Here is a 23,588-nt window from a genome sequence, read left to right as displayed (position 1 = left end):
TGTTGCTTGTGCTTTTAGTGTCTAAGAATCCATTGCCAAATCCAAGGTGACAAAGATTTACCCCTATGCTTTCTTATAAGAGTTTTACAGTTTTGACTCTTACATTTAGGTCTTTGATCCATTTTGGGTCAATTTTTACATACAGTGTGATGTAAGGATCCAACTTCATTATTTTGCATTAGCCTGTCTAGCTATCCTAGTGCCATTTGTAGAAAAGACTATTCTTTTTCACCCTTGATGAAAATCAGTTGACCATGGAAATGTGGGTTTATTTCTGGACTCCCAATTCTGTTCCATTGAGCTGTATGTCTATCCTTATGCCAGTACCGCACTGTCTTGATTATTGTAGCTTTGTAGTAAGATTGGAAATGGGAAAGTGTAAATCTTCTTTGTTGTTTTCCAAAATTGTTTTGGCTGTTTTGAGTCCCTTGAGTTTTCACATAAATTTTAGAATCAGCTTGTTAATTTCTACAAGGAAGAGAGTCTCTTACAGGTCTCTCTGCTAGAGACTGTGGTGAATCTGTAGATTAAGTTGAGGAATATTCCCATCTTAACAACATTAAGTCTTATGATCCATGAACATAGGATGTCTTTCCATTTATTTAGGCCTTTAATTTCTTTCAACAACATTTTATTTGAATATGTTTTCAGAATGTTTTCTGTTTGTTAAATTTATCCTTAAGCTCTTAATTTTTTGATGTTATAAGTTGTTTTCTTTTTTTTTTTTTTTTTTTGAGACAGAGTCTCGCTCTGTCGCCCAGGCTGGAGTGCAGTGGCCGGATCTCAGCTCACTGCAAGCTCCACCTCCCGGGTTTACGCCATTCTCCTGCCTCAGCCTCCCGAGTAGCTGGGACTACAGGCGCCCACCACTTCGCCCGGCTATTTTGTATTTTTTAGTAGAGACGGGGTTTCACCATGTTAGCCAGGATGGTCTCGATCTCCTGACCTCGTGATCCGCCCGTCTCGGCCTCCCAAAGTGCTGGGATTACAGGCTTGAGCCACCGCGCCCGGCCTATAAATTGTTTTCTTAATTTCAATTTTAGATTTTTCATTGCTACTGTATAGAAATAAGTTGATTTTGATTGATCCTATATCCTGAAGTACTGCTGAACTCAATTATCTGTTTTAATTTTTTTTAGTGATTTCATAGAATTTCCTGCATACAGGATCAGGTCATCTCTGAATAGATACAGTTTTACTTCTTTTCCAATTTAGATGCATTTTATGTCATTTTTTAGGCCCATCTGCTCTGGCTAGATCCTCCAGTACAATACTGAATAGAAATGTTGAGAATGGGATTGTCTTGTTCCTGATCTTAGTGGCAAAGTATCCATTTCTTCACCATTACGTGTAATGTTAACTGTGGGTGTTTTGTAGATGTCCTTTATCAAGTTAAGGAAGTTCCCTTCTATGTTGTTAACTGTTTTTTTTATCATGAAAAAATACTGGGCTTGTCGATTGCTTTTTATGCATCTATTGAGATGATTGTGAAACTTTTTTTTTTTTTTGAGACAGAGTCTTGCTCTGTCACCCAGACTGGAGTGCAATGGTGTGATCTTGGCTCACTGCAACCTCCACTTCCCAAGTTCAAGCAATTCTCCTGCCTCAGCCCCCCGAATAGCTGGGATTACAGGCATATGCCACCACGCCTAATTTTTGTATTTTTAGTAGAGATGGGGTTTCACCATGTTGTCCAGGCTGGTCTAGAACTCCCGACCTTGTGATCTGCCCACCTCAGCCTCCCGAAGTGCTGGGATTACAGCTGTGAGCCATCGCACCCAGCCAATTGTGAAACTTAAAAAAAAAATTATACTGATACAGTGTATTACATTAATTGATTTTCAAATATTAAGTCAACTTTCCATTCTTGGAATAAATCTCCCTTGGAGTATAATTATTTTTGTATGTTGCTGGATTGTGCTAGCGTATGTTGAAGATTGTTGCATCTACATTCATAAGAGATATTGGTCTGTAGTTTTCTTTTTCTTGTGATATCTTTGTCTAGTGATGTCTGGGCTTTTCTTTGTAGGCAGTGTTGGACAATTCAACGTCTTTAGTTGTTATAGAGCTATTCATATTTTCTCTCCTTTTGAGTCAGTTTCAGTAGTTTGTGTCTTTCTAATAATAGTACTCCTTTATAAGCCTTTTTGTTTATCTTTTTTTTTTGAGACAGAGTCTTGCTCTGTCGCCCAGGCTGGAGTGCTGTGGCGCAATCTCGGCTCACTGCAAGGTCTGCTTCCCCGGTTCACACCATTCTCCTGCTCAGCCTCCCAAGAAGCTGGAACTACAGGTGCCCACCACCACGCCCAGCTAATTTTTTGTATTTTTTAGTAGAGATGGGGTTTCACCATGTTAGCCAAGATGGTCTCGATCTCCTGACTTCGTGATCCACCTGCCTCAGCCTCCCAAAGTGCTGGGATTACAGGCGTGAGCCACCGTGCCCAGCCTTGTTTATCTTCTTTATATCTCTTCTTTCATTTCTGATTTTAGTAATTTGAGTCTTCCTTAGTTTAACTAAAAGTTTTGCCAATTAAAAAAATCTTTTCAAAACCTAGTTTTTGGTTTTGTTTTTCTCTATCGCATTTCCCTTCTCTAGTTCATTTGCTTCCATCTTTATTATTATTTTTTAGTGTGCTTTTAATTGCTATTCTTTTTCCAGTGTCTTAAGGTGGAAGGTTAAGTGCTTGATTTGAAATCTTTCTTCTTGGCTGGGTGTGGTGGCTCATGCCTGTAATCTTAGCACTTTTGGAGGCCAAGGCAGGCAGATCACTTGAGGCCAGGAGTTCAAGACCGGCCTGGGTAACATGCTGAAGCCTCAACTATACTAAAAATACAAAAATTAGCCAAGCATGGTGGCACATGCCTATAATCCCAGATACTTGGGAGGCTGAGGCATGAGAATTGCTTGTGCCTGGGAGGTGGAGGTTGCAGTGAGCTGAGATCATGCCACTGCACTCCAGCCTAGGTGACAGAATGAGACTCTGTCTCAAAAACAAACAAACAAACAAAAACAAACCAAAAAACTTTCTTTTTATTGTGTATATTTAAGGTATACAACATGATATAACATACACATATACAGTAAAATGGTTACTATAGTGGAACAAATGAACATATATATCCATCATCCTTACATAGTTATACATTTTCCTCTCTGTGGGCAGGAACAGCTATAAGCTACTCATTTAGCAAAAATCCCTAATAAAATACTCTATTACTAACTATAGTCTTCATGTTGTATATTAGATCTTTTTTTTGCATAAAGGAATATAAAACTATTTATTAACCACTGTTCACCAGTATTTACAATCAAGTAAACAATATACAGTTGGATACCACTCTGATTACTACAAAGTTGTTCTTCCTGGCTTTTGTTGAACCGGTAAAGCAAATAACTGAAGATTGAGCCTACATGCAAGGAATCAGTTGGGGTAAAGAAAAAACATGCAGGTCAATAGGTCAGCTTACAAAAGGTTGTTCACACATTTATGGCAGCAGGTCCTCAACTGCCAACATCTCTAACCATCTGATTAGGTTTATATGAGCCAAGTCTTACATATTCCTTTCATCATTACCTTTTAGTCAATGTAGCAACAGGGATTTCAACATTTTGTTAAGGAATGGCTCACTAGGGAAATTTAAAAATGTTCATTTAACTTAGTTGTGTTTAGCTAGTTAAAACACACTAGCATTTGTCTAGTTTCCTCATCTGGATGAGGAAACCTGCTGCGATGGCACTGATAAAATCTTTCCTTTTAGGAAATCTGCAAATAAACCACTGCAATTATAGATACTTTAAAATTATCCAATTTAAATTGTCCTATTTAGAATTACTTATTTCCCTTGAAATGTATGGCTTCAGGAAAATTTTCAATTTAACTTGAAGTGATTATTTCTTATTTTGCTTGGAATAATGGCATCTCAGAAACATGGGTTTACCTGTGATTTTTTGTTTGGGTGAATGCTTAAAAACAAAGAAAAATTTACATATGCATTTTATGGATACACACACACACAAAAAACATGTAAAAAGCCTAAAATGGTCCTTAGGCTTATGAGAACACACGTTTTGATTGAGTAATGACTATGGACATTTCCCCCAACATTTAGAAAAGCTGTTCGTTAATGAAGAGGAAATAATACACCATGGTATCAAATGTTTTTTTCTGATAAAGGAAGCAACTACAGAAAGCATTATTTGTTCAAAGTAACCAGTGCTACGGATGCAAAAAACCCCCCAACAACTCTTCCAATGCTACTTTCAAAACAAACATATCAAACTTGATTTTCATTAGGATGTAGTTATTTCATCACACTAGTAAATCAAAATCCAAGACCCAAATTTCATATATATATATAAATATATATTAAAAAACAATGTGAACAATTATTGAGCTTCATCTTCTAGACAAGAATGCCAAGTTAATCTCCCTTCATAAAAAGCAATTACAATTTGAGGATACTTCATATTTGCCTCTTTCGCCAGCACCAAGTCTGCCTCATCTGAATCTTTCCATTTCATAAGAAACATCAATTCTCCACTGCTGTCTGTGGCACCAATTATTCTTTCAGGATCAAGTCCTCTGGCAAATCCTCTTGGTTTGTCAGCAGCATCTCTTTTCTTCTTTGATTTGCTGTCATCAGATTCACTGTCAGATAAAGATTTTCTTTTTGTACCGTCTTTTTCTTTGCCAGCTTTCTGAGAGTTAAGAAATGCTTCAATCAACTCTGGACAATCTAAATTTTCTTCAGGTTCCCAAGTATTGTCAGCATCTGTAAATCCCTTCCACTTCAGGAAATATTCCACTTTCCCATTCACTACATGTCGATCTAGTACTTTTTCCACCACAAATTCTTCAGGCTCTGCCTCTTCAACTTTTTTACTCTTCCTATTCTGTTTTTTTCCTATTTTTTGAAATGTAGTTTTATTGGAGGCCATTTTTTATTGCAGACTTGAAGAGCTATTATTCACCACCTCCAAGCTGCTGCGGGTCGTGGGTCTGCAGCATCTCCGGCCCTGCGTGCCTACAGCTCGAGCCTGTATATTAGATCTTTAAACCTGTTTATCCTACATTATTTCTTCCTGTTTATTTAAGCATTTACAGTTACAAATTTCTCTCTAGGCACTGCTTTAGCTACATCCCGTATGTTTTGGTATGTTGTCTTTCTTTTCATTTATCTCAAAGTATTTCCTAATTTCCCTTGTGATTTCTTCCTTCACCCATTAGTTACTCAGTAGTATATTAACTTCCACATATCTGTGGATTTCTCAGATTTCCTTGTTCTTTCTCTCTCTTTCTTTTTTTGAGACAGGGTCTTGCTCTGTTGTCCATGTTAGAGTGCAGTGGTTTGAACATGGCTCACTGCAGCCTTGATCTCCTAAGCTCAAGCAATTCTCCCACCTAAACCTCCCGAGTATCTGGGACTACAGGCATGCACCACTGTACCCAGCTAATTAAAACTAAATTTTTGTAGAGATGGGGGTCACATCATGTTGCTCACGCTGGTCCCAAACTCCTGGGCTCAAGTGATTCTCCAGACTTGGCCTCTCAGTGCTGCAATTACTGATGTGTGCCACCACACCAGCCTCTAATTTCTATTGTGGTTATCGTATATTATTTTTAATTCCTTTGTGGTTAGAGAACATACTTTGTATTATTTCTTTCCTTTAAAATGTATGGGGTCTTGTATTATGGCTTAGCACATGGTCTATCCAGGAGAATGTTCCACATGCACTGGAGAAACATGTATATTCTGCTGTTGTTGAGTGGAGTGTCTATAGACGTCTGTTGGTTTCGTTGGTTTATAGTGTTGTTAAGTCATCTGTTTCCTTGTCGATCTTCTGCCTTATTGGTCTATCCATTATTGAAAGCCCATTCTTGTTGAACTGTGTTATTTCCCCTTTCAGTTCTGTCAGTTTATACTTTATGAATTTTGGTGCTTTTTGGTTCACATATGGTTATAATTGTTATATCTTCCTGATGGAGTGACCCTTTTATTATAAAATGTCCCTCTTTATTTCTAATAATTTTTGAAGCCTATTTTGTATAACCACTCCTGCTTATGGTTGCTGTTTGCATGTTATATTATTTTTTATCCTTTTACTTTTAATCCATCTGTATCCTTGAATTTAAAGTCTGTCTCCCATATACTGTGTTTAGTTGGGATTTTGTTTTCTTATCTAGTCTGACGTTCTCTGCCTTTTGATGGATAACATATTCACATTTAATGTTATTATTTATATAGCTGGATTTACTTTTGCTGGTTTACTTTTCGCTTTCTTCATGCCTCCTATGTTTTCTGTTTCTTTATTCCTCTTTTCCTTTCTTTTGCATTAAGTAAATATTTTCTGATGTAACATTAATTTTTAAATGATTTTTTACTATATATATATATATATATATTTTTTTTTTTTTTTTTTTTTTTGGAGACGGAGTCTCGCTATCACCCAGGCTGGAGTGCAGTGGCCGGATCTCAGCTCACCGCAAGCTCCGCCTCCCAGGTTCACGCCATTCTCCTGCCTCAGCCTCCCGAGTAGCTGGGACTACAGGCGCCCGCCACGTCGCCCGGCTAGTTTTTTGTATTTTTTAGTAGAGACGGGGCTTCACTGTGTTAGCCAGGATGGTCTCGATCTCCTGACCTCGTGATCCACCCGTCTCGGCCTCCCAAAGTGCTGGGATTACAGGCTTGAGCCACCGCGCCCGGCCTCACTATATATTTTTTTAATTGTTTCCTCAGTTGTTGCTCCAGGGCTTACCATACATACATCTTAACATCAGAATCTGCTTCACATTTACAATAAATTCCAAAGAGATATAGAAACATTATTAGTATATAGCTCCATTCCGTTTCCTCTTGTGGTATTGTTATACATGTCTATATATGTTACAAACCCAGTAATATATTGTTATAATTATTACTTTACTTTTATACCTTTTTAAAAAGCTGAGGGAAGAAAATGGAGAAAAAAATATACTTACAGCTTTTGTTGCATTAGCCTATAAATATATATTTATAGCTTTTATTGTATCAAATTTATCTCTCATTTCTGGTTCTCTTCATTTGTTCCTGTATTAACACTGGGAGTCATTTACTTAGTCCAATATAGCTTTGCTCCTATCCACCTCTTTTGTGCTGTTATTGGCAAATATATTACATTTCTTTGGTATAGTCCCAACAATAAAATTATATACATATTCAACTGCTTTTTAAAATTAGTTAAGAAAAGAAATATGCAGGCTATCTTTACTAATGCTTTTATGTATTACTGTCTAGAGTCACTTGTTTCAGCCTCAATAACCTTTTTTTTTTTTTTTTTTTTTTGAGGTGGAGTTTCACTGTTGTTGCCCAGGCTGGAGTGCAATGCCACGATCTCGGTTCACTGCAACCTCTGCCTCCCAGGTTTAAGTGATTCTCTTGCCTCAGCCTCCTGAGTAGCTGAGATTACAGGTGCCTGCCACCACACCCAGCTAATTTTTGTATTTTTAGTAGAGATGCAGTTTCACCATGTTGGCCAGGCTGGTCTCAAACTCCTGACCTCAGGTGATCCACCTGCCTTGGCTTCCCAAAGTGCTGGGATTATAGGTGTGAGTCACCGTGCCCGGCCGCCTAAATAACTTTCTTTTAGTATTTTTTGTACAGTTGGTCTGATAGCAATGAATTATCTCAATTTTTGTTTACTGGGAATCTCTTCATTTTGCCTTCATATTTGAAAGACAATTTTTGCTGAATGTAGGATTCTTGGTTGATAGATTTTCTTTGAGCACTTTGAATGTTATCCCACTGCCTTCTCCTTCTCCTTCATTTTAGGACAGGATCTCTCTCTGTCTCCCATGCTGGAGTGCAGTGGTGTGCTCATAGCTCACTGCAGCCTCCGACTCCTGGGCTCAAGTGATCCTCCCACCTAAGCCTCCCAAGTAGCTGGAATTGCAGGTGTGTGCCACTATGTCTGGCTATTTAAAAAATTCATTTGTAAGGCCGGGTGTGGTGGCTCACGCCTGTAATCCCAGCACTTTGGGAGGCCAAGGCGGATGGATCACCTGAGGTCAGGAGTTCGAGACCAGCCTGACCAACATGGCGAAACCCCACCTCTACTAAAAATACAAAAAATTAGTTGGGCGTGGTGGCCTGTAATCCCAGTTACTTGGAAGGCTGAGGCAGGAGAATCACTTGAACCTGGGAGGTAGAGGTTGCAGTGAGCTGAAATCACACCACTGTACTCCAGCCTGGGTGAAAAGAGCAAAATTCCACCTCAAAGAAAAAAAAAACAAAAAAAAAGAAAACCCAAACAATTATTTGTAGAGGTCTCCCTGTGTTGGCCAGGCTGGTCTTGAACTCTTAGCTTCCTCCCTCCTTGGCCTGAGCCACTGTGCCTGGGCTGTTATCCACTGCATTCTGTTCTCCACTGCCTCTGATGAGAAGTCAGCTGTTGATCTTATTGGGGTTCTCTTGTAAGTAAGGATTTTTCTTTTTTTTTTTTCCTTTGAGACAGAGTCTCACTGTGTCACCCAGGCTGGGGTACAGTGGTGTGATCTTGGCTCACTGCAACCTCCACCTCCTGGGTTCAAGCAATTCTCCTGCCTAAACCTCCCGAGTAGCTGGGACTACAGGCACATGGCACCATGTCTGGATAATTTTTTGTAGTTTTAGTAGAGACGGGGTTTCACCTTAGCTAGGATGGTTTCAATCTCTGACCTCGTGATCTGCCCGCCTCGGCCTCCCAAAGTGCTGGGATTACAGGTGTGAGCCTCTGCACCCAACCATAAGTAAGGACTTTTCTCTTGCTTCTTCAAGCTTTTCTCTTTGTCCTTGACCATTTATAACTATAATGTGTGTTTGTGGATTTCTTTGCATTTAACCTCTTAGAGTTTGTTGAGCTTCTTGGATGTGTAAAGTTTTCCATCAGATTTGGAAAGTTTTCAGCCCCTATTTATTTAAATATTTTTTTTCTCTTCCTTTCTCTAGCTCCTCTCCTTTTGGAGCTTCCATTAGATGTATGTTAGCAAGCTTAATGATATCTCATATTTCTCTGAGGCTCTGTTCATTTTTCTTCATTCTTTTTTTCCGTTTATAATTTTATTTTTAGACAAAGAAAAAAGTGGGGAAAAGGTGGGAAAATATAAGGATGGAAAACAATTACCTAATCACTTTGGTGAGCTTATGAGATGCTCGTAATTCCATAGCATCTTCACCATAAAATGCTGCAGTGGTTACTTATTATCCAAGTGTTCATGTTTAATACACTGTTGAGATAAAAGGGTGGCCATCAGGTCAGCTTACTTTTTTTTTTTTTTTGAGACGGAGTCTCGCTCTGTGGCCCGGGCTGGAGTGCAGTGGCCGGATCTCAGCTCACGGCAAGCTCCGCCTCCCGGGTTCACGCCATTCTCCTGCCTCAGCCTCCCGAGTAGCTGGGACTACAGGCGCCCGCCACCTCGCCCGGCTAGTTTTTTTTTTGTATTTTTTAGTAGAGACGGGGTTTCACCATGTTAGCCAGGATGGTCTTGATCTCCTGACCTCGTGATCCGCCCGCCTCGGCCTCCCAAAGTGCTGGGATTACAGGCTTGAGCCACCGCGCCCGGCCCAGGTCAGCTTACTTAACTTTCTATTCTGCTCAGAACTGGAAGCTGCCCAGATTTCAGCAGAATTCACCTGGACTCATGTCTACATCAAACTAATCTAGTATAACTTTCTATAGGTGACAGACTGATCTTTAGAACCCATGACAAGGTATTTGTGACAAGGCCTCTAGCTGCTGAAACTCCAACAGGTACAGATTACGATGATGCCAGGCTGAGGACAGTCCAGATCCTGGAGATACCACCCAAAAACATGAACTCCAGAGGAAAGGTTTTTGGTGCCAGCTGCTCCAATCACTGTTCTAGGCACTGGGGACATAGCGGTAGTCAAGAAGACCAGGTCTCTGTTCTGGTGTTCACAGTTTATCATGGGATACAGATTGCAAAACCAACAAATAAAAGAAGGAAAGTTTCAGAGTAATAATGTCAGGTATGCACAGAAATAAACTATGAGGATGTGATGAGAGTGACCTGGATGGATATTTTATACTAAGCACATAGGAAATACCTCCTGTGAGGAAGTAACATCTAAACTAAAACCTGAATTATAACAGCCTTCTAGACGGCGGGAATGGCTAATGTCAAGGAATGGAAAGATGGGAATGACTTACTACATTCCAACGTAGTAATTAAGAGGGAAAATGAAGTCTGAGAGGCAGCCAGGGGCTAGGCCATGTAGGACTAGTGTAGGTTGGGATGGTTTTTTTTTGAGACAGTGGCACGACCTCAGGTCACGGCAACCTCCACCTCCCGGGTTCAAGCAATTCTCCTGCTGCAGCCTCCTGAGTAGTTGGGATTGCAAGCACCTACCACCATGTCCAGCTAATTTTTCTATTTTTTAGTAGAGATGGGGTTTTGCCATGTTGGTCAGGCTAGTCTCAAACTCCTGACCTCAAGTGATCTGCCCACCTTGGCCTCCCAAAGTGCTGGGATTATAGACGTGAGCAGCCGCATCCAGCCCGAAGGTTGGATTTTATTCTAGGTTTGATGGGATGCTATTAGTGTTAAGCAGGGGAGTGATGTGAGTCACATTGAAAAATCACGAAAGTTGCTTTGTGCACAACAAGTTATACAGAGGCTGAAATGGAAGCTGGGGAATTACTTATGAGACATTTGTAGCACTTCATGCAAAAGATGTTAATAGCTGGGGGTGATGATAGTGGAGACAGAGAGAAGCAAATGGATGTGCAGTATGTATGGGACTAGCTGATAAACTGAATGTCAGGTGTGAAGAAAAGAGAAGAGTAAGGAATACTTTCTAGATATTTGCCTTGTGCACTTTGGTAGGCAATAATGCCATTTACTGAACTGGAAAAGAATGGGTTTGAATAAGCAGGGAGTTTGGGGGCAGGAATGGGAAGGGATATCACAAGTTCTGTTTTGATTACGTTAAGTAAGTTGGAGATACCCACTGGTACTCCAAGTACAAATGTTAAGCAGACAGTTGAGTAAACAAGTCTGGAACTACAGAAAGCATGCTGTAGTCACCTGCTTTCAGTCTGAAGAAGCTGCCAGTGAGGCAGGAGGCCTCTAAGAGAAAATTTTCAGGCAACCCAAGGGAAAACTATTTCAAGAAGGTGTTGGAATGTATTGATAAGCCCAGGTTCCAACCCCAGTATGTAGTTTACTTTGCCTTGCTGAACGTTCTTTTTCACCTGTAAAATGGGGATAATGCCCACTTTTTTTGGGGGGGGGGTTGTGAGGTTAAAGAAGATAAGGGATATATCAGGAGCATGATCTTCAGCATATCCAAAGCATTCAACAAATAGCAACTACTAGGACCATCACCTTCAGTTTGCTAAGAATTGGCTGTGTTCATAAACAAATAGTAAGAACCAAACTGGCTATATTTTCTCAAGGAAAGATACATCTTAGAAAGAGAGCTGCTATTAGACTTCGCTATGGCCTTCACTTACTGTCCTTCAGTTGAAGCCTCTGAAAACAGCATAGCTCCCTACCATGTATCAGGAAACAGTACTCTTTACCTAGCTCTTTCTACGAATGCCACTTACTTTGCCTAAATAAGATAAGACATTTAATATGATTTTCATCAAATCTCAAATGATGCCATAGAAACCATGAAAGTATTAGGTGCCTCCCTTCTTGCACTAAAAACATACACGCACACACATATACACAGTCTTAGCAACTCAAGTTACAGGAAAAGGGATATGAAACTCTCAAAGAATTTAGGGTACCTTCCACATATAAACATAACAATGCAACAATAATAGCAAACATTTATGGAGGGCTTACTGTAGGCCAGAAAGTACTGTGCTAGTTGTTTTAGACCTATTAACTCATTAAATTGCCCCAAAATCTTATAAGGGTGGAATAATATTATTCTTGTGCCATCTTCCCCAATAGATCAGCTTTAAATAAGAGACAGAGAGTTAGCCTATTAGAATTAAACTGGATAGGTATTCCAGTCCTGGGAGGTGTGAAGTTGCTCAGTGAATAGCTGAAAGTTGGCTGCAGAATTAATTCCAGGAATTAAAGACAAAATCCATTCTTTTTGTTCATTTTTATATTATAACGTGCCTTTAGTAGACGAGCTTGACAGAGCTTCAGCCTCAGCTTCCAAAGCAATAAGCACATCTCACTGTAGTTGGCTGAGTATTGTGAAGAAGGAAAGTAACAAATAAATGCAATTGTGTACAATCAGCATTGTTATCAGATCATCTTTTCTGAAGTATTTTATCCCTTAAATGTTTGGTAAATCTTTACCAGCATAACCTCATTTAAAATAATTTTTTTTTTTGACAGGGTCTTGCTCTGCTGCACAGGTTGGAGTGCAGTGGCACAATCATGGCTCAGTGAAGCCTTCAACTCCCAGGCTCAAGTATTTCTTCCACCTCAGCCTCCCTAATACCTGGGACCACAGGTGCATGCCACCATGCCAGGTTAATTTTTTTAATTTTTATTTTTGTAGAGACGAGGTCTCACTATGTTACCCAGGCTGATCTTGAACGCCTGGGCTCAAGCAATCCTCCTGCTCTGGCCTCCAAAAGTGCTGGGATTGCAGAGGTGAGTCACTGTGCCTGGCCTAAAATAACCTTAAAACTTAAAAATTTCACCTTGTAGCAGAGATAACTTTCCATGAAAGCTTGTGGAATCTAGAGCCACTCTAGACTTTTTTTCTGAGAAGATGGAATAATTCAGATAGACTTTCCAAACAACTTTTGTCATTAACATTTATTTCGATTAAAGAAATGTGAATCCAGGATTAATGTAAGGTGAAATATTGAAGTAAGTATCTGGCAAAAGAAATGCTATTAAGAGTTTAAGTAAAATGTTTGTGGTACCTGTGCTATGTATAACAGACAAACATTAACAAAATAAAAAACACATTTTTTTTTTTTTTTAATTGAGAAGGAGTCTCACTCTGTCACCCAGGCTAAGAGAGCAGCGGCATGATCTCGGCTCACTGCAACCTCTGCCATCCGGGTTCAAACAATTCTTGTGCCTCAGCCTCCTGAGTAGCTGGGACTACAGGTGTGTACCACCACGCCCTGCTAATCTTTTTGTATTTTTAGTAGAGATGGAGTTTCGCCATGTTGGCCAGGCTGGTCTCCAAGTCCTGACCTCAGGTGATCCGCCCGCCTCGGCCTCCCAAAGTGCTGGGATTACTGGCATGAGCCACTGCACCTGGCCAGAAACATTCTGAAGAGAATCATATTCTGATAAACTCTGGTTTGTAAAATCAATTCAGTGGTACAGTCCTCCCAGGGGAGAAGCAGTTTGCCTTTTTACCATCAGTTAAAAATGGAAAGAGCATATGTATTTTTTCCTTATCTAGTCGTGACCATTACAGCACTGTTTACATGTACAAACCCAAATCCTTTTAACAGAAAACACAGTAAGCTACAAAAAAACTCTGGTGTTTAACAGAGTACTTACATATAATATGTACTACAAGACATTTTCCTTAGAAAATAAAAGTCTATTTCCACAGTATCAAACAATAGAAACAAATATAAACTGGAACAAACTTTCCAAGCAGCAGTTCAAAAACCTTGGCAAAGCCAAGGTTATCAAATAACATCTAGCTTCATTTATCAACTAAAAGACTCACTAAAAAGAATGATTTCTGTACGTGTAAACTGAGTGTAACACTTCAACATTTCAGTGGAAATTGCTCTTTTGTCACACATTAAAGTCTGTTCTCTGAATAATTTGAAGAAATGTCAATTATAAGGCAAATTAAGACTTAAAAAAATAGAAACAGTGCATCTTAAAGTTTTTCAGAGACCTACATATAATTTACAAACACATAATTTATTATATGATTATAGTTTGGAACAAATTTTCCCTGAGCACTCTTTCTGCCTGGTTAGAAAAATTTAAACATGATTTATAAAATAGAATTTTATTTTGATTTTTCTTGAATATATGCAATTTTTCACCCATCTATTGTATTTGGAAAATTTTAGACATCTCGAACTAGCAAGTATAACTGTTTTAAGCAGTTATTTGAATGGTTATAGAAATATGGTTGGGTTTTAGAGCCCTGAGAACTGTATAGTGGGTGTCTCATACAACAGAAATGATTTACTATCCTAAAACTATCAATGGTTATTTTACCAAATTCAGAATGCCACTAGTTTCACAGAGGACAGAGGTAATAATCAGTAATTCCAGCTCAGATGATCAATAGCTAAGCATTAAAAACTGAAAGAAAAAAAAAGTTGGATTAACATTGTACTTTCTACGATATAATGCTGAAAAAAATTAACCCTTCTGCCCAACACAGTACTGAAATACCTTACCCTGAAACTTTACCTAATGCAGTCTTGAGACCTGTCACTCCTTAACATTCATGCAGACTTAAAATTAGCATCATTGGGAATTTCATCACACAAACTGCAGTTCTCAATGCTATCTCAAGATTTACAGCTCCAAAGACATACTACAATCAGCACACATGCATAGTAACACTACCAGTTGTGTTCCCCTAACTTTTAAGGTCTTAAAAAAACTTAGCTACCTGACAGTTTAGGCCTCTTCTTTTTCAAATAAATAAAGGAAAACACTGGGCATCTCAACTAAGCAGATTTGTAAATAATTGCTCTCTACATAGCCTAGAATCATACTAAAAGAAAATCAGATTTAAAAAGTTTAATATTTACAATTAGATTTTCATAAAACCTAACTATATATTTCTTTTAGCATTATGATTTATGTGGATTAAAATAATAATAACATAAAACAGTTGGAAGTCATTGTTCTGAAGATCTTCCAGAAGTGAGCAATTTCAGATGTCCAGGAGTGTGCCTTCTCTCTTTTTACTTACATTTTAAGGTGCTTTATGCAGGACGCCCTTGACCAAAACGACTTTTAGACCTAGATTTTTTAAACAGAAAAGGAGGTCAGAGTTGCTTCTAAACAATAGGAAGTTGGTGCTCCTTTAGATTATGTTGGCTTGGCAACATCAAGGTTTAATAAATCTTCTTGCAGCTCCGTAATCCACTTTCTAAAACTCTTAAAGGGAGACGTATTTTTGGAATTCAGATTTGTTCCTTCTCAGAGATAATATGTTATGTACGTTGTATATAACGGATCTGGAGCAGTGCCCCATAATCAAATATAAGTGGGATGAATAAAAAATATAAATGGTATCACAGCAGCTCAGTGCAAGTTTGAATTGCTACAAATGTATGAAAACAACTTTCAGCTTTTTGAACTTTCTGAATTTCAGAATTATAGATAAGGACTTAGAATCTGTAATATTAATGCTCAAATCTCAGTAACTGTTCATCTCTAACACAAAACTTGTGATGTAAAATGACACAAGACCCACCAGTTAGATTTTATTACAAGAAATAAAATATAAAGCAAGGAATGGTAAAGATTACAGTGATTTATACAAAGTATTAATATGTAATCTATAAACAGTACAAAAATTCTGCTACTTCACAGAAGCACTATAGCTTACATTTTTATCAGGAGTTGGTTCAGAATGAAGCTAGTCCAACAAGCAGAAAACTTTAAAAATTCCACAAAGCTATACTTTCATTAGATTTTATCTTTTAAGTTAAAATCTGATTCTAATTAGTGCCTTGATAATATAATCACTGAAACAAAACATAAAACCAAACTCAAATTACATGTTTCTAGTGTTCATATGATTTATCTTAAAAAAAAAAAAATTCACTTCAAAGCCAGTGACACTCCAGTTTAGTTTATGCTGATTTACCTTGTGTTTTTCTCTGAGCTGCTTTGGCGTGCACTGACTGGCACTGAGGCCTTGATTTGTGCTTCCAGCCTGGAATAAATACCTCCCGCAAACTGCAAAATAAAGAAGCAATACTGTTATCTTCACAGAATCAATAGAAGCTCTGCTTTATTAAAATGGGATTACTTTTTAATTTAGAAGTAATTTTATTTTGATTTTTAAATCCAGTCTTTTCAAGGTTTAATTTACATAAAGAAAAATGTACCATTTTAGTGTACAGGTGTGGGTTTTGACAAATGCATACAGTTTTATAACTACTGTCACAATGAAGACATAGAAAATAGTCCTATCACCCCCAAGAAAACTTCCTTGTTCCCCTGTCAAGTCAATCTACCTACCACTGCCAATTTCTGGCAACCATTTGTCTGTTTTCTATCCTTATAGTTTTGCATTTTCCAGAACATTATATAAGTAGAATCATATAGCATGCAGCCATTTGAACCTAGCTTCTTTCACGTATAGGAGATTCATCCATATTGATGTGTACATCAGAAATTTGTTCCTTTTTTTTTGGAGACAGCATCTCACGCTGTCAGCCAGGCTGGAGTGCAGTGGTGTGATCAAGGTTTACTGCAGCCCTGACCTCCTGTGTGATCCTCCTACCTCAGCCACCAGAGGAGCTGGGACCACAGGTGTGCACCACCATGCCCAACTAATTTCTTATTTTTTGTAGAAACAGGGTCTCCCTATTTTGCCCAGGCTGGTCTTGAATTCCTGGACTCAATGTTCTTTTTTTTTTTTTTTTTTTTTTTTTTTGAGATGCAGTCTCACTCTCTTGCACCATCTTGGCTCACTGCAACCTCCGCCTCCCGGGTTCAAGTGATTCTCTTCCCTCAGCCTCCTGAGTAGCTGGGATTACAGGCCTGTGCTACCACGCCCAGCTAATTTTTGTATTTTTAGTAGAGACGAGGTTTCACCATGTTGGCCAGGATGGTCTCAATCTCTTGACCTTGTGATCCGCCCACCTTGACCTCCCAAAGTGCTGGGATAACAGGTCTGAGTCACTGCACCCAGTCCAATGTTCTTTTTATATGCACAGTTTGTTTTCCCATTTACCAGGTAAAGGACATCATTTATAGTATTTCTAGTTTTTAGCAATTATGAATAAAGCTATTATAAAAATGTGTGAATTGACCACTCCTTTTTGCATTTCTACTAGCTATATATGAGAGTTCCAGTTGCTCCACATCCTCATCAGCACTTGGTATGGGTTTTTTCCTTTGGAGACAGGGTCTCGTTCTGTTGCCCAGGCAGGAGTGTAGTGGTGTGCTCTTGGCTCATTGCAACTGCCTCCCAGGCTCAAGTGATCCTCCTACTTCAGCCTCGCAAGTAGCTGGGACTACAGGCATCCACCACCACACCTGGCTAATTTTTGTATTTTTTTGTAGAGATAGGGTTTCATCATGTTGCCCAGGCTGGTCTCAAACTCCTGCGTTCAAGTGATCCTTCTACCTTGGCCTCCCAAAGTGCTGGGATTACAGATGTGAGCCAGATACAGTGGTATCTGGCCTCATTTAGGTTTTAATTTACATTTTCCTAAGGACTAATGATGTTGTATCTCAGCACATCTAATGATATATGCTTATGTGGCATGGAAATCCTTTTTTCCATGGTGTCTGTTTACTCTTTTGCCCATTTATTTTTATTAGGTGTTTAAATTTTATTATTGAGTTTTGAGAGTTCTTTATAGATTCTGGATACACATCCCTTATCAGGTATTTTACACATATTTTCTCATAGTTTATGGCTTGTCTTTTCATTGTTTAAACAGTATCTTTTGAAAAGTAGAAATTTTAAATGCTGATGAAGTCCAATTTTTCATTTATGGATCATGCTTCTGGTGTTGTAGGCTAATAAATATTTTCCTAAGGTCACAAAGATTTTCTCCTATGTTTCCTTTTAGAAGTTTTACAGGGAAGTAAATTTTTAAATACAAGAATTAGGGCAAGAGTATGGTACTTACACAATACCAATACTAATGATAATACATAATGTCATGACTAAAATGTAATTCTAGCAAGAATATAGGTGTTTCTTGTCACCATTTTCAGCAAGATAACATCTTATTTTAGAGATGACATCTAAGCACCACATGCAGAGCTGATGAAAATTGGTACTTTCAGACAGTCGCCCTCTGGAGTTAGCATTTGGTCAACAATGCACAGTTAACCTACTCTTGGTGTGACGACACATTTTCAGCAATGATGTATTTTATTATATGTGTTATAGATGACCTATGGACCATGGATAATAAGACATGGTGGGAAACCTTTACATGAATAAACAGGCTAACTGGTACAGAATATTAAAAAATACACAAATGTGGCCAGGCATGATGGCTCATGCCTATAATCCCAGCACTTTAGGAGGCTGAGGTGGGTGGATCACGAGGTCAAAAGCTCAAGACCAGCCTGACCAACATGGTGAGACCCCGTCTCTACTAAAAATGAAAAAATTATCTGGGCTTGGTGGTGCACGCCTGTAGTCCCAGCTACTTGGGAGGCTGAGGCAGGAGAAACACTTGAACCTGGGAGGTAGAGGTTGCAGTGAGCCAAGATGGCGCCACTACAAGTCTCAGTGAGCGAGACTCTGTCTCAAACAAACAAACAAACAAAAACACATATATTTGGCCAGGTGTGGTGGCTTATGCCTGTAATCCCAGCACTTTGGGAGGCCAAAGCGGGTGGATCACCTGAGGTCAGGAGTTTGAGACCAGCCTGACCAACATGGTGAAACCCCATCTCTACTAAACACAAAAAAATCAGCTGGGCATGGTGGCACATGCCTGTAACCCAGCTATTTGGGAGGTCGAGGCAGGAGAATCGCTTGAACTCGGGAGGCGAAGGTTGCAGTGAAGATTGCACCACTGCATTCCAGCCTGGGCAACAAGAGTGAAACTCCATCTCAAAGGAAAAACAAAAACAAAAACACATAAATTACTCTTTTAAAATTCTGCCTAAAACATCTTTATAATCCTAAGCTGAAAATAGAAGTAGGAAGGCATATTTTACACAAGTACAATACACTGGTACACAATTCTTACTTCTTTTGCTTCCTTTGACTTGACTCGGTCCAGATCCCCCAATCTCATTTTTATTAGATGCCCTGTAATTTCAGACATTCGCCGCTGATCTGAAGGGAAAAAAACAGTAAACTTCACTTTTCATAAGGATGATATATATCTTTTTATTTCTCAAAAAAGATTGTAATCACCAAGGGTTTATGAAAGTATCTTTTGATACTATTTTACAGACACATACATCTATTTGTGAAGAATTTAAGTTAGCAAGTGGCAAATGACTCATTTCTGGATAATTGTGCTGCTTTTTAGATTACCATAAAACAGTCTAAAACATATTCAGTCACCTTTATGGTGAACGTAATGGGCAAAAGTCAATGTGAGTGATCTCAACACCACAGATGCATAAAATAATACATTATTCGGTGGGATTGTGTAGTAATGAAACTCTGGTTGTTGCCTAAGGGAATATGTAAATTTTGGGCCTACTTTAGCTAGAATCTCTAGAGCTATTCCGCATACTTTATAAACTGAAAGACACACTAATCATTGCTATTTACATCCAATTTGTACATTACCCAAATAATAAAATTTACCATCTTCTCTCTGTGCATCCTGGTTGAATCTCAAGGATCTTGTGGCATCCCACTTATTCTTCTGCATACTCACACTATTGAAAAAATTGAACAAAAATCAGCATTGATGCTTCTTTAAGAGTGGATATCCGATTGGATTAAGGAGCAATACTCACACGAAAGGAGACACATCTCTAGAAGCTGACTAAAAAAAAGTAGACAACATTAAGGCCCAATTAGAACATGTTTACTGATTAGCGCTATAGTTAGTAATAAAAAGAGTTCACTCTTATTGAGTGTGAAGACACTGTACCAAGAGCATTACAAGTGCTATTTCATTTAAACCTTGCACCAACCACATGAGATAGGCACTGTTAATATCTTCATAATAAGAGGTTTGGGGAAGTTAAGAAACTTCTCCAAAGAGATACGGACCTAGAACTTGAATCCAGCTTCATTTGTTAACCTTGGAATCCCAGCTTATGCAATTTCTTTTTTTTGGAGACAGGGTCTCACTCTGTTGCCCAGGCTGGAGTGCAGTGGCATGATTATAGCTTACTGCAGCCTTGACTTCCTGGTCTCAAGTGATCCTCCCCCTCAGCCTCCTGAGTAGTTGGGACTACAGGTATGCGCCACCATGCTTGGCTAATTTTTGTATTTTTTTTTTTTAGTAGAAATGGGGTTTTGCCCAGGCTGGTCTCAAACTCTTGGGCTCAAGCAATCCACCTACCTTGACCTCCCAAAGTGCTAGGATTACAGGCATGAGCCATCATGCCCAGCCAGCTGATACAATTTTTTTAGAATTAACCCACTCATATGCTTGTGACACTTAACACAAAGATGAATGTACAATGTGTCCAATGTAACTCTGTGGATCTTAACCCAGCCTCAACCTATCACACATTTTTGAAATTCACAGTTTTTCTTTTAGCCAATTGTGGTTATTACTATTCTCTTATTCCTATCTGGCTTTTTAACCTCTTCCTTCAAAGGCATGGAGAAATAAGAATTATTTTGAAATGTCATAAAATATAATTTATTTTTAATTTAAAAAGCCTATTTTTAATTTTTTGAATAAGTAATATTGGTTTAAACTTCAAAAGATATAAATAGCACATACAATAAAAGACTCTCACTTCTGTTCCTTATACATTCAGTTCCCTTCCTAAGAGGCAACCAATTTTATCAAGTTCTTATGTAGCCTTCCAGAGACATTTTATGCATATACAAGGAAGTTCATTTATATTTTTCCCCCATCCACTTTACACAAATGGTAGCATACTATACCACTATACATTTCTGCACCTCCCTTTTCTCATTTGTCAATATATCTTAGAGATCTTTAATCTCAGTCTATAAAAAACTTCATTTTTACATTGCTAGCATTCCATGTGTCTTCACTACTCTTAACTTTTTATTTTTTGCTGGCTATAGTCACTTGCTTATTTTTCCACATGAACTTTAAAATAACAACAGATAATTCAGAGTTACCTTCTCCAATGCCTTTTCTTTCCTCTGAGCACAGGGTGAAGATATCTGCTTTTTTGGTTGTCTAGTGAACTTCTTTGGTTTCTCCTTTTTCCCTGATAATGAGAGGTCAATGTTATAAGCTTAGGTCCCAAATACCTTTCCAGTCTACTTGTTACTTCTAAACAATAAGACCATTAAGAAAAACATGGTTTTAAGAAAACTAACAAATTAACCTCTGGGTAAAAAGCAAATACACCATGAAGCAAAGCTGAAATTGCTTTACAGGGGTTCATTTTCATTTTCTTTTTTTTTTTTTTTTTTTGAGACAGAGTCTTGCTCTGTCACCCATGCTAGAGCACAGTGGCATGATCTCGGCTCAATGCAATCTCTGCTTTGCAGGTTTAAGCGATTCTCATGCCTCGGCCTCCCAAGTAGCTGTAAGAAAAAAGTATTGAAATCTCTAGCTATAAGTGGTAATCTGTGTATTTTTCCTTACAGATTTGTCAGTTTTTGCTTTGTATATTTTAGGGCTTTATAACTAGGCACATTTACATTTATACCAAAAGTACAAAAATTAGCCAAGTATGGTGGTGTGTGCCTGTAATCCCAGCTACTCGGGAGACTGAGGCACAAGAATCGCTTGAACCCAGGAGGTAGAAGGTGCAGTGAGCCGAGATTGTGCCATTTCAGGCTGGTGATAGAGTGAGATTCTGTCTCAAAAAAAAAAAAAAAGAACATACTATGAGTGACTTTATGCCAATAAATCTGACAAATTGGATAAAATTCCTTGAAAGACAGAAATTATCAAAGCAAATTGAAGAGGCAATAGAAAACTTGAATAGCATCTATTAACTAATGAAATTGAATTCATAATTTAAAGCCTTTCTATAACAAAAGCTCCAGGCCCATATGGCTTCACTGCTGAATTTTATTATTCTTTTAAGGGAGAAACAACACAAGTCCTATACAAACTCTTCCAGAAAAGAGGGGTGTGATGTCACTCATTTTCTAATGTCATTATGACTCTGACATCAAAACTTGAAAAAGACATAACAAGAAAACTGCAAATATCTCTCATGAACAGAAACAAAAAATCCTTAACAAAATATTAGCAAGTGAGCCCATGCATGGTGGCTCACACCTGTAATCCTACCTCTTTGGGAGGCTGAGGTAGGAGGATTGCTTGTGGCTAGGAGTTCAAGAACATCCTGGGCAACATAAGGTGACTTTGTCTCTACAAGAAAGTCTTAAAGATTAGCTGGGCATGGTGGTGCACACCTGTGGTTCCAGCTACTCAGGAGGCTTGGCCAGGAAGACTGCTTGAGCCTCGGGAGGTTGAGGCTGCAGTGAGCTGTGATAACAAAACTGCATTCAAGCATGAGCAACAGAGTGAGCCTCTGTCTCAAAAAAAAATATATATATATACACTGTGATCATTCCACTGCATTCAAGCCTGGGCAACAGAGTGAGACCCTGTCTCAAAAATATATGTATGTGTATATACACATATAAGTGTATATACACATGTATATATACATAGATACACACATATATATGCAAGTCCAATGCAGTGAGATGTAGGAGTTTGGTCAGGATGGTGGGAAAAACTGTAAAATAAACCTTAGAAGGCCAGAAGGTTTTTGCAAAAGCCTCAGGATAGAGTTATGACTGAAGGCAGCCTAATCCTCTTTGAGCTATAACAAGGGTAATTAACACAGGAATGTAGAGGAGTCTATGTAAATAGCTTGTTTACTCATGTGGTCCTAAGACTAACCTTTGACCATCTGTGGGTGCATGATTGCTCTCTTTTAGGGGGGTCCGCAACGGTAATTACATTCTAGTGGTGTTTACTTGAGACTTTTGTCATTTAATGTGTGCTGAATAAATGCTGGGAAGGCCAGCAAGTCTGGGTCATGGTTGCAACTCTTTACAGCAGTCTCCTGGGAGTCCATAAGCTGCCCAGACTCTCAGCCGGACAGACAAGAATAATATCTGTGTCAGTGTACATTATTCATTTGTCGTTGGGTCAGGGTCTGTGGGACAGACCCCCACAGTGATATATAAAATGAGTAACAAATGACCAAGTGGAGTTTACACCAGAATACTGGTGTAACATGTGAAAAATCAATTAATGTACCTAATTGATACAACAAAGGAGAACATCTATATGATCTTCTCAATAGATGGAGAAAAAGCATTTGACAAAAGGCAACACCTATTCACTATAAAAACTCAGCAGAAGAGAAACAGAAAGGAACTTTCTCAACTGAGAAAGGACATTTATGGGAAGCCAAAAACTAACATTACATACTTAATGGTTAAAGACTGGATGTTTTCCCCATAAGACAAGGTAAGGATGTCTGTCTGTTTTCACCACTTCTATTCAATATCAGGTCCTAACCAGCACAAAAGGCAAGACATGTAAATAAAAGGTATACAGGTTGGAATGAAATCTAATAAATGAAGAGCAAATAACTGAATTTAGCAAGGTCATAGCACACAGTCAATATACAAACATCAATTGTATTTTGACCATCATTAGAATTACGATCAATGAGCAACCAGAAAAACAATTCCATTTATAATAGCATAAAAATAGGGAGGAATAAATTTAACAAAAGATGTTCAACACCTGTACACTAAAACTACAAAAAATTGTTGAGAGACATTTAAAAAGTCCTAAATAAATGGAGAGATATTCCATGTTCACGGAT

General features: G+C 38.5%; 2 protein-coding genes across 6 annotated transcripts in view; both read right to left on the bottom strand.

Annotated features, from left to right (window-relative positions):
• The window catches only part of KIAA1841 (KIAA1841 ortholog), a 77,555-nt gene that overhangs the window by 4,780 nt on the left and 49,187 nt on the right, over window positions 1–23,588 (bottom strand). For 2 of the 5 annotated variants that reach the window (XR_004443953.1, XR_004443952.1), the window contains exons 17-22: window positions 20,896–20,987; window positions 19,581–19,609; window positions 19,426–19,499; window positions 18,854–18,942; window positions 15,772–15,863; window positions 14,869–14,918 (exon numbers count right to left, since the gene is read on the bottom strand). Coding sequence is in view for 2 of the 5 variants with exons in the window: in XM_033239142.1 (XP_033095033.1) it covers window positions 14,882–14,918; window positions 15,772–15,863; window positions 18,854–18,942; window positions 19,426–19,499; window positions 19,581–19,609; window positions 20,896–20,987 (413 nt within the window). In the remaining 3 variants the exon portion in view is untranslated. Of the gene's footprint in view, window positions 1–12,743; window positions 14,919–15,771; window positions 15,864–18,853; window positions 18,943–19,425; window positions 19,500–19,580; window positions 19,610–20,895; window positions 20,988–23,588 lie in introns of those variants that run through there. The other 3 variants (XM_033239142.1, XM_033239141.1, XR_004443954.1) reach the window with 3 other exon arrangements.
• Window positions 3,250–5,325, bottom strand: LOC117099689 (chromobox protein homolog 3-like). The gene has a single exon (XM_033239144.1). The coding sequence runs from the start codon at window positions 4,937–4,939 to the stop codon at window positions 4,388–4,390; it is 552 nt and encodes a 183-aa protein (XP_033095035.1). The 5' UTR covers window positions 4,940–5,325; the 3' UTR covers window positions 3,250–4,387.

The sequence above is a fragment of the Trachypithecus francoisi genome, unplaced genomic scaffold (assembly GCF_009764315.1).
Source record: "Trachypithecus francoisi isolate TF-2019V2 unplaced genomic scaffold, Tfra_2.0 Lachesis_group17, whole genome shotgun sequence".
In the NCBI taxonomy this organism is placed as follows: domain Eukaryota; kingdom Metazoa; phylum Chordata; class Mammalia; order Primates; family Cercopithecidae; genus Trachypithecus; species Trachypithecus francoisi.
Note: the sequence above shows the minus strand (reverse complement) of the source record. Positions and strands in the feature narration are given on the sequence as shown.